Source organism: Neofelis nebulosa, chromosome 1 (assembly GCF_028018385.1).
Source record: "Neofelis nebulosa isolate mNeoNeb1 chromosome 1, mNeoNeb1.pri, whole genome shotgun sequence".
Classification (NCBI taxonomy): domain Eukaryota; kingdom Metazoa; phylum Chordata; class Mammalia; order Carnivora; family Felidae; genus Neofelis; species Neofelis nebulosa.
The window spans coordinates 122,331,643-122,347,461 of record NC_080782.1 but is presented as its reverse complement, the minus strand read 5'-3'; the positions used below and the strand labels follow the sequence as shown (position 1 = coordinate 122,347,461).

Below are 15,819 nucleotides of genomic sequence, written 5' to 3'. Positions count from 1 at the left end.
TCTGAAAAATACATCTTCTGCCACTCTGGGTTGTCTTCATTTTCTTAATCGGGTCTTTTGAATGAATAAAAGTTAATATGAGAAGCAAATGTGGGTGAACTTCTTTATGTCTTTGGACACAAAAAAGCTAACGGTAAAGGAAGAAATTGGTAGTCTGCTTTTGAAGAACAGCAGTAGGATCGATGTGTACCACTTCTATAGGAAATTGCTGATAAAAATATGCCATCCCCTGTGATGCCCCAAACACTAAGCTAACCATCGGTTAGAGAATATTGACATACACACAAAAAGGTAGAGCCCAGAAGAAACCAGTTGCTAGACCTAAAAAACTACTTCCTTTGGTATTTTATTTTAATATAATGGTATATAGGAATAGTGCTTCTGTCGGTAGATTTAATGAAAAAGTTTTTTCATCCTTGCTGACAGATCTTGGTCTTCATAGTTATACATAAAGCATTCTTAAACACATCTCATCAAATTAACTTTTTAACCTCCAAAGTTATTATTACAACTTAAACTAATAGTCTTCCTAGTAAATGGAAAAAATGGAAATGTTCTTTCAGGAACATTAAGGGGACAATAATCAAAAATTGATGTGATCTTGGCATGTATTAGTGCTTGATAAAATTTTATTGAGTGAGATATTTAAATTTATGACTCTCCATGAGGAGAAGGTTGTTGTGGGCTATGGCAGAAGAAAAGGTAATAGAACAGAAAGCTTGAATCACAATATATTTACATTTGATTATACTCTAGGTTTTATGTCTACATTAATAGTGTTTGCATTTTATTTTTTATTTTTTTTAAGTTTATTTATTTAAGTAATGTCCACACCCAACATGGGGCTTGAACTCACGGTCCTGAGCCCAGGAGCCTCATGCTCTTGCTAACCGAGATGGTCAGGTGCTGTAATAGTGTTTACAGTTTAAGTACTCCTGTGTGGTTGAGCTGTTTTACAGAAAGTTATACAAATCAAACTAATTAAATATATTGTTAGATTTCGTGAGTTTGAGCCCCCTCTTGGGCTCTGCACTGACAACACGGAGGCTGCTTGGGAGTCTCTGTCTCTCTCTGCCCCTCCTGTGCTCGTGATCCATCTCTCTCTCTGAAAAATAAGTAAACATTTTTTTAAAAAAAGCATACTTGAATAGATGTCAGTTGTATTCCATGTTCTTTTGGGACAACTTTTTTTTTTTAAGGCATTGCTTAATGTACAATTTTAAGTGGTGAATAATTAGGAGTTCATTTTTGCTTCCATGTTGGTATTTTAGAGCTGTAACATATCTTAAATACAACATACGGGTTTAAAAATAAAAGCATGAGCAGTATTCACCACTTTTGCATTGAAATTATGGACTAGATTTGATATAAATTATTTAAAAGTGAGTCTGGTCTAGGTACTATTTTTACGTTGATTATTCTGTAAACAAAAGATGAATGGTTTCTATCATCTTGTCAAAAGCAAGGGGGGACTAAGCCAAGTGCTTACTGTCCATTTCAACTTATCTTTGCCAGGAATTTTAATTACTTTTCCAAGTAGGCCCTAGAGCTCTGAAGCCTGAGTTTTCTAAGGAAGTAAGAAATGGAGAAGAGGTAGGACTCAGGATGTTATGGAGGACACATTGTTAGTAAATAGTTTGGTTGCTACTTCTTAAAAGAGGCACAGAGACCTATTTGAAAATGTTGCATGGTTGTCCCTCCTTGTTTCCCCAGTCTTTATAAAATCATGAAGCATGGGGAGGGTGGGGTGTATCATTAACTTGGAAGGCTCTTGGCTACAGATTTTGTTGAAGTTAAGTGCCAGAAAACACCAGGCACCATTTACTTGATGCTGTCTTGGTGTTGCTATCAGTGGTGGAAATACTTGAGCATAAGACATTGGATCCCAGAGGTTAGCAGGTTGATCATAATTTTCTTGTCCCACCCAAAAATCTCACAGTGCTACTATCATAGCCATAGTTGGCTAATTTAGTATCTCTGTGGATGAGGAGTGATTTCTTTTTTTTAAGTTTATTATTATTATAATTATTATTATTATTATTATTTTTTTTTTTTTTTTTTTAAGAAAGAGAGAGGGAGGGAGGGAGAGAGCTTGAGCAGGGGAGGGGCGGAGGGAGAGGGAGAGAGAGAATCCTAAGCAGGCTCTGTGCTGTCAGCATAGAGCCGAAAGTGGGGCAGAACTCAGTTCAAGAGCCATGAGTCAGACACTTAACCAGCTGAGCCCCCCAGATGTCCTGAAGAGTGATTTCTCCTAGCACCTTGGCTTCTTAGGAAGGTTGAAGTTGGAGGTGAGTGGCTACTATCTTGCCTTCCTCTTATCTCTCTGGATGGTATTCCTTGTTACTTGCATATCAGGTGAAGAAAGAAGAAAGCACAAGTTGTTATATTATAGTTCATAATATTTGCTCTCATTTCTAAGGACTAGCATAAATACAGAAAGTATTTTCTCTCCTTCCAATCCAAATTTTATTCATCAGTTGTATTTATATATGTAATAGTGATCATCACAGAAATCTTTACTTTTTTAATGTTTATTTATTTTTAAATTTTCTAAATGTTTTTATTATTTTTGAGAGACAGAGAGAGAGAGAGAGAGAGAGAGAGAGAGAGACAGACAGAATCTGAAGCAGGCTCCAGGCTCTGAGCTATCAGCACAGAGCCCAATGTGAGACTCGAATTCATGAACCACGAGATCTGGACTTGAGCTGAAGCCAGATGCTTAATGACTGAGCCACCCATGCGCCCTATTTATTTAATTTTGAGAGAGAGAGAGAGAGAGAGAGAGAGATCATGAACGGGGAAGGAGTAAAGAGAGAGGGGAGAAAGAATCTCAGCAGTCTCCACACTGTCAGCACAGAGCCTGATGTGGGGCTTGAACTCATGAACCGTGAGATTGTGACCTGAGCTGAAACCAAAATTTGTATGCTTAAATGACTGAGCCACCCAGGCATCCCCATCACAAAAATCTTTAAGTGAAAAGCTTTATGAACTGATGGCCTTTCTAAGGGGATTTACTGTGGTATTAGTTTTCTTTTCCTCTGTTATTGCATTGACTTTTTAAGGCATTATTCTGATTACTCTTCTTTTGCTTTGCTGAATTTTGACTTTTAATTGTGTTTTTATTATGGTATTAAGAGGATTTGCATTTATTTTTTCCTTGTGACATGAGACATACTATTGGGGATAATCTAATTCTGGTGGTTTATTTTTAAAATTATCTTTGGGGAAACTTTTGAAGTAGAAAAAAATAAATTAATGCTATCCGTTCTCAGCTCTTAAAATAGGTTGTTAGCCAAACTGTTTTGTTTTTGTTTTTGTTTTTTTTAAATCTACACAATTTTATTTATTTATTTTTCAATATATGAAATTTATTGTCAAATTGGTTTCCATACAACACCCAGTGCTTTGGGTTTTTTTAAAGATTTTATTTTTAAGTGATCTCTACATGCAATGTAGGGCTTGAACTCATGACCCCGAGGTCAAGAATTGCGTCCTCTACTGACTGAGCCAGCCAGGCGCCCCAAACCTATGTGATTTCTTGATCCTAATATTTTTCTTATCAGGAGGGGAGAATATTAAGAATTTTTTTTTTTTTTTTACTGCAATTAGCTTGTAATTTACTGTGTTACTTTTCTTTATTTTTGTCTGTTCACAAGTACATGTTCCATGTTAAGATCTGAGGATACTGATGGGATCAGGACCATTCTCTCCCATTTATGAGCATAGACATTGATTTAGTAAGAGAATGATGATTTGGAGCAGTTAATTTTCAGCCCCCCCCCCCCCATGAAAATGCTTTAATGGTGGTGTCTGTACAGCATATGAGATCACAGTAGGAAAAAGAGCAAGAGACATGGCTACACACAGAGATGTAGCTATCAGAGAACTGGTTATGAGTGAATACAGAGTTCACACAGCGTCCACGTTTTATTGGGTATCAGCTCTAGGCCACCTCTTCCTCTGCCTCCTCTTCAAACTCACCTTCCTCCTTGACTGTGGTGTCCTGGTACTCAGATACCAGGTCACTCATGGTGCTCTCTGCTTGGTAAAGTCCATCTCATCCAAACCTTTACCTGTTTACCAGTGCGGGAAGGGCTTATGCCAGAACAAGGCTGTGAACTGCTCTGAGGTACATGTGAACAGCTCCTTAATGGACGTGCTATTGCTGATGAAGGTGGCAGACATTTTTAGCCCCACCCAGGGTGGGGTGGCACAGCTGATTTTATATTATTGGAGATCCCACTCCACAAAGTAGTTGTTGTTCTTGTTTTGGACGTTAAGTGTATGTTCGTCCACCTTCCTTTATGGACATGTGGCCCTTCAACACTAGGGTCACAGTCAGGTAGTGGCTGTGGAGGAGGTCCCAGGTGGTCATCATGTTCTTGGCATCGAACGGCTGCCGAGTGAGGTCTGGCACCATCAGGGCCCAGTACCGTGGCTGCCTTGGCTGGTCAGTGAGGCAAAGTCCCACTGCACTGAAGAAGTACGGGTGGGGGAAGGGCACCATGTTGACAGCCAGTGTGTGGAGTCAGCACTGAGCTGGCCAGGAAAGTGCAGGCAGGTGGTGACCCCCCCACCCATGGTGGTTGACACCAGGTGGTTGAGGTCCCTGTAGGTGGGTGTGGTCAGTTTTAGGGTTCTGAAGCAGATGTCACAGAAGCAGAAGCAAGGCCTTGTTATCGGTGCGGTAAGTTTCATCTGTGTTTTCTACCAGCCGGGTGGACCCAGAGGGTGGCATTGTAGGGTTCTGCCATCTGTCCAACACCTTGACTGAGGGCACCACGCTGAATGTGTTCGTGATCCTTTCGGGACACTCCTCCCGTATCTTGCTGATGAGGAGGGTACCCATCCCAGACCCGGTTCCCCCCTCCCCCACCCAGGGAGTGGGTCAGCTGGAAGCACTGCAGGCAATCACAGCTCTCAGCTCCTTCCTCACAACATCCAGCACCCAGTCGGCCAGCTCTGCACAGTGCATGTAGGGCCCTGGACCCAGTTGTTCCCAGCACCACTCTGACCTAAGATGGAGTTATCTGGCCTGAAGATTTGCCGGGAGGGCCTGGAGCACACGCAGTCCGTGGTACCCGGCTCCCAGGTCAGTGAGCATAGTGCGGGGCACGTACTTGCCACCTGTGGCCTCTTTGTAATACATGTAAATTTGCTCCAGCTGCAGGTCGAGGTAGCTGTGATAAGTGCCGGTAAGGTCCGTGCCAGGCTCGTTGCTGATCACCTTCCAGAACTTGGTGCAGATGTGGTTGCTGCCCTGGCCTGTCTGCAAAGTGCAAGATCTCCCTCTTGGCGGGAGTGTTGGTGGCAGTGTGGGCAGAAGGACCCGCGCAAGAGCAGACCAGTGGGTGTGCAGAGTGCTCTTCAGTTTTGTTTCATTTTTTTTTAAAGAGTTTTTTTTTTTTTTAATGTTTATTTATTTTTGAGAGAGCACAAGCAGACGAGGTGCAGAGAGAGAGAGGAGGACATAGAATCCAAAGCCAGCTCTGTGCTGACAACAGAGAGCCCCATGTGGGGATCCAACTCACAAACTGTGAGATCACAACTGAAGCCAAAGTCGTATGCCCAACCGACTGAGCCACCCAGGTGCCCCTTCAGTTTTGTTTTAAACAAAATTTACATTATATAAGTTTGTCTTTTCAAAATTAGAGAATACTTTATTTTGAGATGTAATTCACATACCACAAAATTCACCTTTTTAAAGTATACAGTTCATGGATGTTGACTATACTCACAAGGTTTGAAACCATTATCACTATCTAACTGCAGAACATTTTTATCACCCAAAAAGAAACCTGGCAGTTTCCGTTAGCAGTCAGTTACTCCCCCTTCTTCCCTTCCCTAGCCCCTGGCAACTACTAGTCTTTGTCTCTCTTGGATTTGCTGTTTCTGGACATTTTATATAAAGGGAATCATAAAATATGTGGTCTTTTGTGAGTGGTTTCTTTCACTTAGCATACTGTTTTCAAGATTCCTCAGCATTCTGGCATGTATCAATGATGAAATTATGAAGTGGGGTTTGTGAGCAAACGGCTTAGAAAGAATTCTTGAGACCTTTCTCTTTTTTTGGTGCAAAAAGGTGATTTTATTATAGTAGGGGGACAGGACCTTGGGGCAGAAAGAGCTGCCCTGGAATTGTGAGGAGTGAGTGATTATATATATTTTTAAGTTTGTGGAGGAAGATGGGTAGAGATAAAGTAGGTTTCTAAGGAATTTTGGAAGCAGGACTTTTAAGAACTTGAGGGGCTAGCTGCTGTTAAGATAAAATTACTTTTAGGGGCGCCTGGGTGGCTCATTCGGTAAGCGTCTGACTTCATCTCAGGTCACGATCTCGCGGTCCGTGAGTTCGAGCCCCGCATCGGGCTCTGGGCTGATGGCTCAGAGCCTGGAGCCTGCTTCCGATTCTATTCTGTGTCTCCCTCTCTCTCTGCCCCTCCCCCGTTCATGCTCTGTCTCCCTCTGTCTCAAAAATAAAAATAAACATTAAAAAAAAATAAAAAAGATAAAATTACTTTTAGTTTTTAATAAAAAACATTAAGGCACTAAGGGAGCCATGAGTTCCTTGAGGAAGGTCACGCTCTGCATGTTTCAGGTGTCTGTCATTGGGCTGCAGGCTGTAAGGAGATTTAATTTAAGCTACATCTCTCTTGCTTTTGTTTTCCTCATCATCAGTACTTTTTTGGAAGGGGGATATACCCTATTTTGTTTATCCGTTCATCAGTTGATGAGCATTTTGGCTATTGTAAGTAATCCTGCCATGAATATTCATGTACAAGTTTTTCTGTGAAACTGTGCTCTTGGTTCTCTTGGGCATATACTTAGGAGTGGAATTGCTGGATCTTTTTATAACTCTGTTTAACTTTTTTTGGAGGAACTGCCAAACTTTTCCATAGTTGCACCGTTTTACAGTCCTATTGGCAGTGTATGAGGGTTCCAATTTCTCTACGTACTCAACAACACTTGTTACTTTCCTTTTTTATTTTTTTATGGCCATACTAGTGGGTTAGAAGTAGTATCTCTTGGTATGATTTTGCATTTCTGTGATGACTAATGATGTTCAGCATCTTGTGTACACTGCTCATTTGTGTATCTTATTTGGAGAAATGTGTATTACAAGTCTTTGCCTGGGGCGCCTGGGTGGCTCAGTTCGTTAAGTGTCCTGTTCATCTCAGGTCATGATCTCATGGTTCAGGAGTTCAAGTCCTGCGTTGGCCTTTGCACTAGTGGTACAGAGCCTGCTTGGGATTCCCTCTGTCTCTGTCTCTCTCTGTCTCTCTGTCTCTCCCCCCCCCCCCCGCCCCTCCCTCACTCGCATGCACTTTCTCTCTCTCAAAATCAATAAATAAACTTAAAAATAAATTTTAAAGTCTTTGCCTATTTGTTTATTATTTTAAAGTAATCTCTACACCCAACATGAGACTCAAATTCATGACCCCAAGATCAAGAGTTGCATGTTCTACCAAGTGAGCCACCCAGGTGCCTCTGTGCTAGTTTTTAAATTGGATTTTTTTATTGGCAGGTTTCTCCTTATCAGAAGTATTTACCTTATTTTAAATATCATCCCCTAATTACTAGCAATATAATAGAGAATTGTTCTTGAATATAAAGAGTTTGTTGATGTTAGAACAATAAAGTTTATAGTCAGTATACAATTAAAAATCTAAGACTGTGTACAATAGAAAATTCCTAGTCCTCACAAACTTTGGCTATTTATTTTTTTTTTTAAGTTTATTTATTTTTGAGACAGAGAAAGAGAGAAAGAATGAGAGAAAGAACCAATAGGGGAGGGGCAGAAAGATTGGGGGACAGAGCCTCTGAAGCTGGCTCTGTGCTGACAGCAGACAGCCCAACACAGGGCCTGAACCCACGGACCACGAGATCATGACCTGAGCTGAAGTTGGGCACTCAACCGACTGAGGAACCCAGGCACCCCACAAACTTTGGCTATTTCTGAATAACAGAGTAAAATGCATACTCAGTTGTTTACCTAAAGAAATGTGCTTATTTATTTTCTGTTAATTATACTGTCTCATCTGGTAGGATTTAGAGTATGCAGAAGTAGTGGGCTGGTAATGAGAGGTTTAAAATTGCATTATAAGGTAAAAGATTTAGGATTTAACTCTAAAATTAGAAATAGTAAGTAACATTTAAAGCTAGAGTTTAGGCATTGATCCAGGGTTTTCTGAGACTTACTGTTAATAACTAAAAAAGGATTTAAAACATAAAGGAATTTTCTTGCTGTTTAAATAGGACCCAACCGGGGCGCCTGGGTGGCGCAGTCGGTTGAGCGTCCGACTTCAGCCAGGTCACGATCTCGCGCTCCGTGAGTTCGAGCCCCGCGTCAGGCTCTGGGCTGATGGCTCGGAGCCTGGAGCCTGTTTCCGACTCTGTGTCTCCCTCTCTCTCTGCCCCTCCCCCGTTCATGCTCTGTCTCTCTCTGTCTCTCTCTGTCCCAAAAATAAATAAAAAAAAAAAAAAACGTTGAAAAAAAAAAAAATAAATAAATAGGACCCAACCAAGAAAAAAAAAAAAATGATGAGCCTTGTAACATTATGGGTTTCTTGGCTAGTTCAGCATTATTTTCCACATGCTTGTTGTGTTTGTGTGAATTATGAAGTATATTTTGGTACATTCTGTCATGTATAAGGCTTTTTGGGTCTTTTGTAGGGTTTTTTGTTCTTCCATCCATAGTAAATAGAAACCAAGAATGACTTTTTTAGGGGCGCCTGGGTGGCTCAGTCGGTTAAGCGTCCGACTTCAGCTCAGGTCACGATCTCACGGTCCGTGAGTTTGAGCCCCGCGTCGGGCTCTGGGCTGATGGCTCAGAGCCTGGAGCCTGCTTCTGATTCTGTGTCTCCCTCTCTCTCTGCCCCTCTCCCGTTCATGCTCTGTCTCTCTCTGTCTCAAAAATAAATAAACGTTAAAAAAAAAAAAAAAAAAAGAATGACTTTTTTAAAAAGTTTTTTTTTTAATGTTTATTTTTGAGAGAGAGAGAGAGAGAGAGAGAGAGACAGAGCATGAATGGGAAATGGGCAGAGAGAGAGGGAGATACAGAATTCAAAGCAGGCTCCAGGCTCTGAGCTGTCAGCACAAAGCCCGATGTGGGTCCTGAACTCACAAGCGTGAGATCATGACTTGATCTGAAGTTGGATGCTCAACCAACTGACCCACCAAGGCACCCCCCCCCCCCAAAGAATGATGTTTAAGTGCCTTTAGGTACTGCCATCCAGTACATTTGTGAATGTTGCCCCTTACTTAGGCCTAATCATAGCTCTGACTCTGCTCTTGCTTAAAAACAGCTCATTTCAGGTTGCTTGGGTGGCTCAGTCAATTAAGCATCAGACTCTTGATTTCAGCTCAGGTCTTGATCTCACTGTTCATGAGATCAAGCCCCGTCTTGGGCTCCACTGCTTTGGATTCTCTCTCGCTCTCTCGCTCTCTCTCTCTCTGTCTCCCGCCCCCCCCCCCCCCCCGCAATAAATAAATAACCCCAGCTCATTTTTCAATGGAAGACCATCTTTAGAACGACTCAGGGGAGAGGAGTGATGAGGCCTTTTTGCTGGGATGTGAACTCATAAGAATTTAAACCTGCAGGGTGTAAGTGTCTTTAAACTATCTTCTTTTCCCTACTCACTAGGAATATAAATTTCACTTCCAGGAAGTCTACCTGTCTCTTAGGCCCCATAGGTCCCTATTATCTAACTCCCATGATACCCTGGACTTCACTGCAACACTCACTTCACTGGAGTCCCTTTTATGCTGGGTTTCCTCACTAGAATGTGAGCTCGAGGAGGTCCTCATTGCATCTGCCTTGTTTCCCACTATATTCCTCATGTCTGGCACACAGTGGAACTCATCAAGTGAATAAATGAGTGCCTCGATCTGTGAACTGTTGGAACAACTTTACCCATTAAAATAAGAGAGGGGCACCTTAGTGGCTCAGTTGGTTAAGCGTCCGACTTCAACTCAGGTCATGATCTCACAGCTCATGAGTTCCAGCTGCGTGTCCAGCTGTGCTAACAGCTTGGCGCCTGGAGCCTCTTTTCAGATTCTGTGTCTCCTCCTCTGTCTGTCCCTCCCCTGCTTGCACTCTGTCTCTCTCTCTCTCAAAAATAAATAAACATTGGAACGCCTGGGTGGCTCAGTTGGTTGAGCATCCGAGTTTGGCTCAGGTCATGATCTCACAGTTTGTGGGTTTGAGCCCCACGTAGGGCTCTGTGCTGACAGCTCGGAGCGTGGAGCCTGCTTCAGATTCTGTGTCTGCCTGTCTCTCTGCCCCTTCCCCACTCGTGTGTGCTCTCTGTCTCTCTCTCTCTCAAAAGTAAAAATAAACATTTAAAAAAAATTTTTTTTAAACATTAATAAAAAAACTTGTTAAATTCAAGTTTGCTTCTCTTAGAACTACAGCTGTGTATGATTTCTGTATGGGAGATTCCTTAAACTGTTGTTTAGGTAAAATACCATGTATTTCTTTCTCATAGCAACAGTATAGATAGGACACAGTGGAATGTAGTAAGGAGTCATCACAGCCTTTGTGTTAGATGTGCTGTATTTCACTGGCTGAATCTGGAGGACAGAACATTATTAGCATCTATTTGTAGGTACATATTAAAAAAATAGAAAGTGATCAAGGCCAAGAGGTACCATAGCAAATTGTGATATGCAAAGTGGGAACGTAGAAGAGTTTTAGGGTTCTTTTAGGGACCCATGACAGAGTCTGCTTGGAGTATGCAGTGGAACATGGGTGATAAGGAAAGTGGGAGCCAGGGCACAGTGGAGGGGATGGGGGGCGGTGGAAAGAGAAAGGCCACCCGGATTTTCAGATGATTGGATTATTCCTCTCTCAGGGCTGGAGACCTGGGTGGTTTTAGGTAGTTTTGTACTAAACTCAGTACTTTATATGGCATGCATAGGTAATTGTATAATTCTATTTGGAAAAAAAAAAATGCCATTTAAATCTTATTTAGAGATAAGTGAAATTGATCAGAATTGTCAAGAAAAGAATCAGTCCCAACAGGTATTTATTATCTGTCATAGACACACAATCAGAGGATCCCCCTACCCACCACACGGAATAGCATAGTAGGGAGAGAGCCAAAGGTGCCACTGCATCCCAGCCCCTCCGCCTTGTTAGCGAGTGCCCGATTTGTTTGCTGGCAGAGCCACATTAATGGCCATAGATATCCCCCAAAGTGTAAAAACATATATACTTAGGGATTCTGTTGTTTACCAAGTTATTCTTCACACAGATGGTGGTCACTAAATACTTCTTGCAGGTGGTTACCTCTCTTTTTTTCCACCCGATATTTTATTTTAAACACATTTCTTGATGGAGCCTAAACTTAAGACCAGCACATAGAAAATAAGCCAGTGTTGGGAAGCCTAAACAGTGAGGTCCTGGGTTCATCCCAGAGTGTGGAGCCTCCATAGTCATAGTGGGTGTTTTTTGTCATTTTTGTTTTTGGTTGGAAATAGTATTAGTACATGATTCTAAAGTGATGAATTTTTTTAATTAAAAATATTTTCTAATGTTTGTTTTTGAGAGAGAGAGAGAGAGGAGAGAGAGAGAGAGAGAGAGAGAGAGAGAGAGAGAGAGAGAGAGAGAGAGAACCCTAATGGAGGAGGGGCAGAGAGAGACCGAAGAGACACAGAATCTGAGGCAGGTTCCAGGCTCTGAGCTGTCAGCACAGAGCCCATCGCGGGGCTCAAACTCATGGACCGTGAGATCATGACCTGAGTTGAAGTTGGATGCCCAACCAACTGAGCCACCCAGGAGCCCCTAAAGTGGTGAATTTTGATGGAGCAAAAAACTTTACTTGGAAATGTTTGGTTTTTTATCCTCACCAAAGAGAAAATGGGAGTTTCTGAGACCATTGGAATTTCTTTGCTCTGTTATCTCTCCCCCTGGTGTGGGATGATCAAATTCCACATTTCCAGGTTGCTAGGAGACAGGCAGCCTATCTTGCAGATATTGGCACATAACATCTCTTTATTCTTTGGACTTCTGTATTTCTCAGAATTGTCATGCTTCTTTTCTAAACCCTAAATTATGCAGAGACAACATGATTATATGACCCAGCTCAGGAAATATAAAACGGGTCAAAAATACCAAGCTAAGTTTAAATAAAGAACATTACTGGCTGCAGTATATTAAGGCATCATTCTTGCAAAGTCCATATTTGCCTCTCTTTGCTGCTGACTCTTTTGTGGCATTTTCAGGGCACAAAAGTGGTTACGCAGGAGTAGGCTGAGAATACCCTATCTAGAGATTCATATAATGTTAAAAGTATTGCAGGTGGGGGCACCTGTGTGGCTTAGTGGTTTGAGCCTCTGACTTCGGCTCAGATCATGATCTTGCAGTTCATGAGTTTGAGCCCCGTGTCGGGCTCGCTGCTGTCAGCGTGGAGCCTGGTTTGGATCTTCTGTCCCCTCTCCCTCTGCCCTTTCCCCACTTGTGTGCATGATTTCTCTCTCTCTCTCTCAAAAACATAAATCATTAAAAAAAAAAGTATTGCAAGTGAACAATGGCCCCAGGAACTCAATTTATGTGTTCTTAAAAAATAGTGTCTCAGGAGGGTGGGTGATGGGTATTGAGGAGGGCACCTTTTGGGATGAGCACTGGGTGTTGTATGGAAACCAATTTGACAATAAATGTCATATATTGAAAAAAAATAAAATAAATTAGACTGTGAAAGATAAAAAAAAATAGTGTCTCAGTGTCATTTTTTTTTTCCTTTTTTTTTTTTTAAATTTGTGTGTGAGATAGAGAGCTTGAGCAGGGGAGGAGCAGAAGGAGAGGGAGAGAGAATTCCAGGGGTGCCTGGGTGGCTCAGACTGACTTTGGCTCAGGTCATGTTCTCAAGATCAATGGGTTCCAGTCCCACATCAGGCTCTGCACTGACATCATGGAGCCTGCTTCAGATATTCTCTCTCTCTCTCTCTCTCTCTCTCTCTCTGCTCCTTCCCTGGTCTCTCTCTCTCAAGTAAATAAATAAGCTTAACAAAAAAGTGGGAGAGAGAGAGAATCCCAAGCAGGCTCTGTGCTGTCACCAGGGAACCTGATGCAGGACTGCATTCCACAAACCTTGAGATCATGACCTGAGCTGAAATTAAGAGTCAGACACTTAACTGCCTGAGCCACCCAGGTGCTCCCAGGAACTCTGTTTAAATAATTTACTGATGGGGGGTGGGGAGGTCCTAGGATCATGTGGCTTTACTATAGCTATTTTGCCCTATATGCTTTCCTTAAAAGGAAAACTCATCTTACATTATCATACAGTTTTTTGGGGAGGGCCTTAAGTTTAACGTTAGAATACTAGGGTTCAAAAAAATGTGCCCAGATGGTAGATGTTGATAATTTGGCACCAGAATTCTTCTGAAATTGAATACATTGCAGTAGGTTTAAAAAAGTTTTTATTTATTCATTTTGAGAGAGACAGAGCAAGTGGGGAGGGACAGAGAGAGAGAGAGCGAGCGAGAATCCCAAGCAGGCTCCTCACTGTCAGCTTGGAGCCTGATGTGGGGCTCGACCCCATGAAACTCAAGACTGTGACCTGAGTTGAAACAAACAGTTGGACGCTTAACCAGCTGAGCCACCCAGGCACTCCTGAATACATTGCAGTATTAATCAGAAGTTTTTTGTTGGCTTCTGATTTTGAACGGCATAGGGATTGGAGACTGAGATGGTTAGTTAAAATTTAAGAAATTCGGGAGCTCTCCTTCATGTTACCACCGGTCAGGCTCTCTGTTTTCCTGTCTGAATTCAACGTAGAGTTTTTTGTAGCAGTTGGTTTAGAAGGGTGTGTGTTTTGCGAGTGGCTCAGTTGGTTTCCTGTATCATGATGGCCCACAGCAGGACCCAGACCCGTGAGTCAGTTACATCGATAAATATGGTTATTACTTTACAGATGGACTCCCATTCTCAGCCAGTTCATCTTTTTTAAATGAGCTGTATTTTATTGTCACACTATAAGAATTAAATCTAACATCTTTGTTCTATGAAGATGAGTTTGAGTAGATTGTCCAGACTGGCAATGACAGGAAGACACCCTTTTCATTGTGAGTTATTTGGAGTAACTGGGGCTGTAGATTTGACCGAGAAAGTCTCTGAGATAGGGAAGAGGGAGATTTACTGACAGAGGTTATTTGTAGAATTATGTAGAATTTAATGTTTTCGTAAATGTCTTATTTAAGATTTAATTTCTATGTGCAGACTGAATATAATGGTAAACCTTGGTTTGGTATGATTTAGCTTTGTTTCAACAGATGATTATTGGATTGTTTTTCTAACTTAAAAAATTACACGAGTGGTAAATGTTCATTACCAAAAATTCAGTATACATATAAACAAGAAAAAGGAAAAATTCCCTTATGATTGTATCAGCTAGAGATAAACATTGTAAACTGTAGATGTCTGTCATTCTAACTTTCTTGTCTTCACTTAACTGTCTTTCAAAAGCAAATTATGTTTTGCCTGCTATTTGGTAAATTTTGCTTTTTTTCATGTACAGCATAAATACCCATTCAAGCCATCACATTTTATTTTTATGGGTGCTTAGTAATCCTTTGTGAGATGACCTATAATTTATTTAAAAGTCCCCCATGATTGGAATTTAGGTTGTTTCTATATTTTGCCGCAGTAACATTAATATCTACCCTTTTGCCCCTTTATTGCCTTAGGATAAATTCCTGAGAGTAGAGTACTTTGTTTCTTGCTTTAAAAAAATATATATACTTTTTTAATTTTTTTCAGTGAGAGAGCAAGAAAGAGCACGAGTGGGGAAGGGGCAGAGAGAGAGAGGGAGACAAAGAATCCAAAGCAGGCTCCAGGCTCTGAGCTGACAACACAGAGCTTGATGCGCGGCTCGAACTCACAAGCCGTGAGTGAGATCATGACCTGAACTGAAGTCGGAGGCTCAACTGACTGAGCCACCCAGGCTCCTGAGAGTAGAGTACTTTGTAAAGGATTTGTCCGTCTTAAGATTTTTGAAACACATTGCCAAATAGCTTTCCAGAAAGGCCATTCCAGTTTTCAGTTTCTTCTCTAATTGGCTTTATACTTGGATTAAAATGTGCAATTTTTATTTAGTTGCAGAATGAGGAAGAGCCTGGAGAGCCAGAACAGGCTGTAGGTGACGCTCCTCCACCTTACAGCAGCATCTCTGCAGAGAGTGCAGGTAGGTAACCCGCAAGGTAACTCTTGAACTCATGAAATGCACTTAGCCAGAGACTTGTCCAGTGTGTGTTTGTCTTTGCCTTTGCTTCAGCTTTCCTTAAGAAGTCTTTGACGTTGTTTGTAGGTGGAAAAAACTCATGTTACTTTTCTGAAAAACACTTAAAACTCCATCTCAGTGTGTCTTTTTTATGGAACTCCATTTCATTCCAATAGGCCCTTCGTAAAAAGGAAGTAGAAATTCACGAACTAGGTGATCACCTGATTTTTTGTTCTTTTTGTAGTTTCCTCATTAATTGTTTTGCTCTTTGTGATTTTAGTGCCTGCGACCTGGAACATAGTACATTTGATTGATTTGTGCTAGTGAATTCTTAATTTAAAAAAAAAACAAAACCAAAACTAAAAGTCTCTCAGTTCTTTCATAATATTCCTCATAGTTCAAGCCCTCCTTGAATAATCTTTTGTCTTCACATTTTACACCGGATTATCTATTTAATTTTCGCATATATACATAGAAGGGATGGGGAAAAAGAAAGAAAATCTCAACAGTTGAGGACTTTTGGTAGTTTAAAGCTTCCTGGTAAGCAGTTCTGCTTTAATTGCTGAAAATGGACCAGTTTTGATGGAACCTCTTCATTTTCTCT

At 41.4% G+C, this 15,819-nt stretch overlaps 1 protein-coding gene and 1 pseudogene across 2 annotated transcripts in view; one reads left to right on the top strand and one right to left on the bottom strand.

Moving 5' to 3' along the window:
• Positions 1 to 15,819, top strand: part of NDFIP1 (Nedd4 family interacting protein 1) — a 57,865-nt gene that overhangs the window by 18,217 nt on the left and 23,829 nt on the right. Inside the window, exons 1-2 of one of the 2 annotated variants that reach the window (XM_058733200.1) lie at positions 5,006 to 5,092; positions 15,092 to 15,179. In XM_058733200.1, coding sequence (XP_058589183.1) covers positions 5,021 to 5,092; positions 15,092 to 15,179 — 160 coding nt within the window. In that variant the 5' untranslated portion in view covers positions 5,006 to 5,020. Of the gene's footprint in view, positions 1 to 5,005; positions 5,093 to 15,091; positions 15,180 to 15,819 lie in introns of those variants that run through there. The other variant, XM_058733207.1, reaches the window with a different exon arrangement.
• On the bottom strand, positions 3,814 to 4,754 carry LOC131489145 (tubulin beta-4B chain-like; annotated as a pseudogene).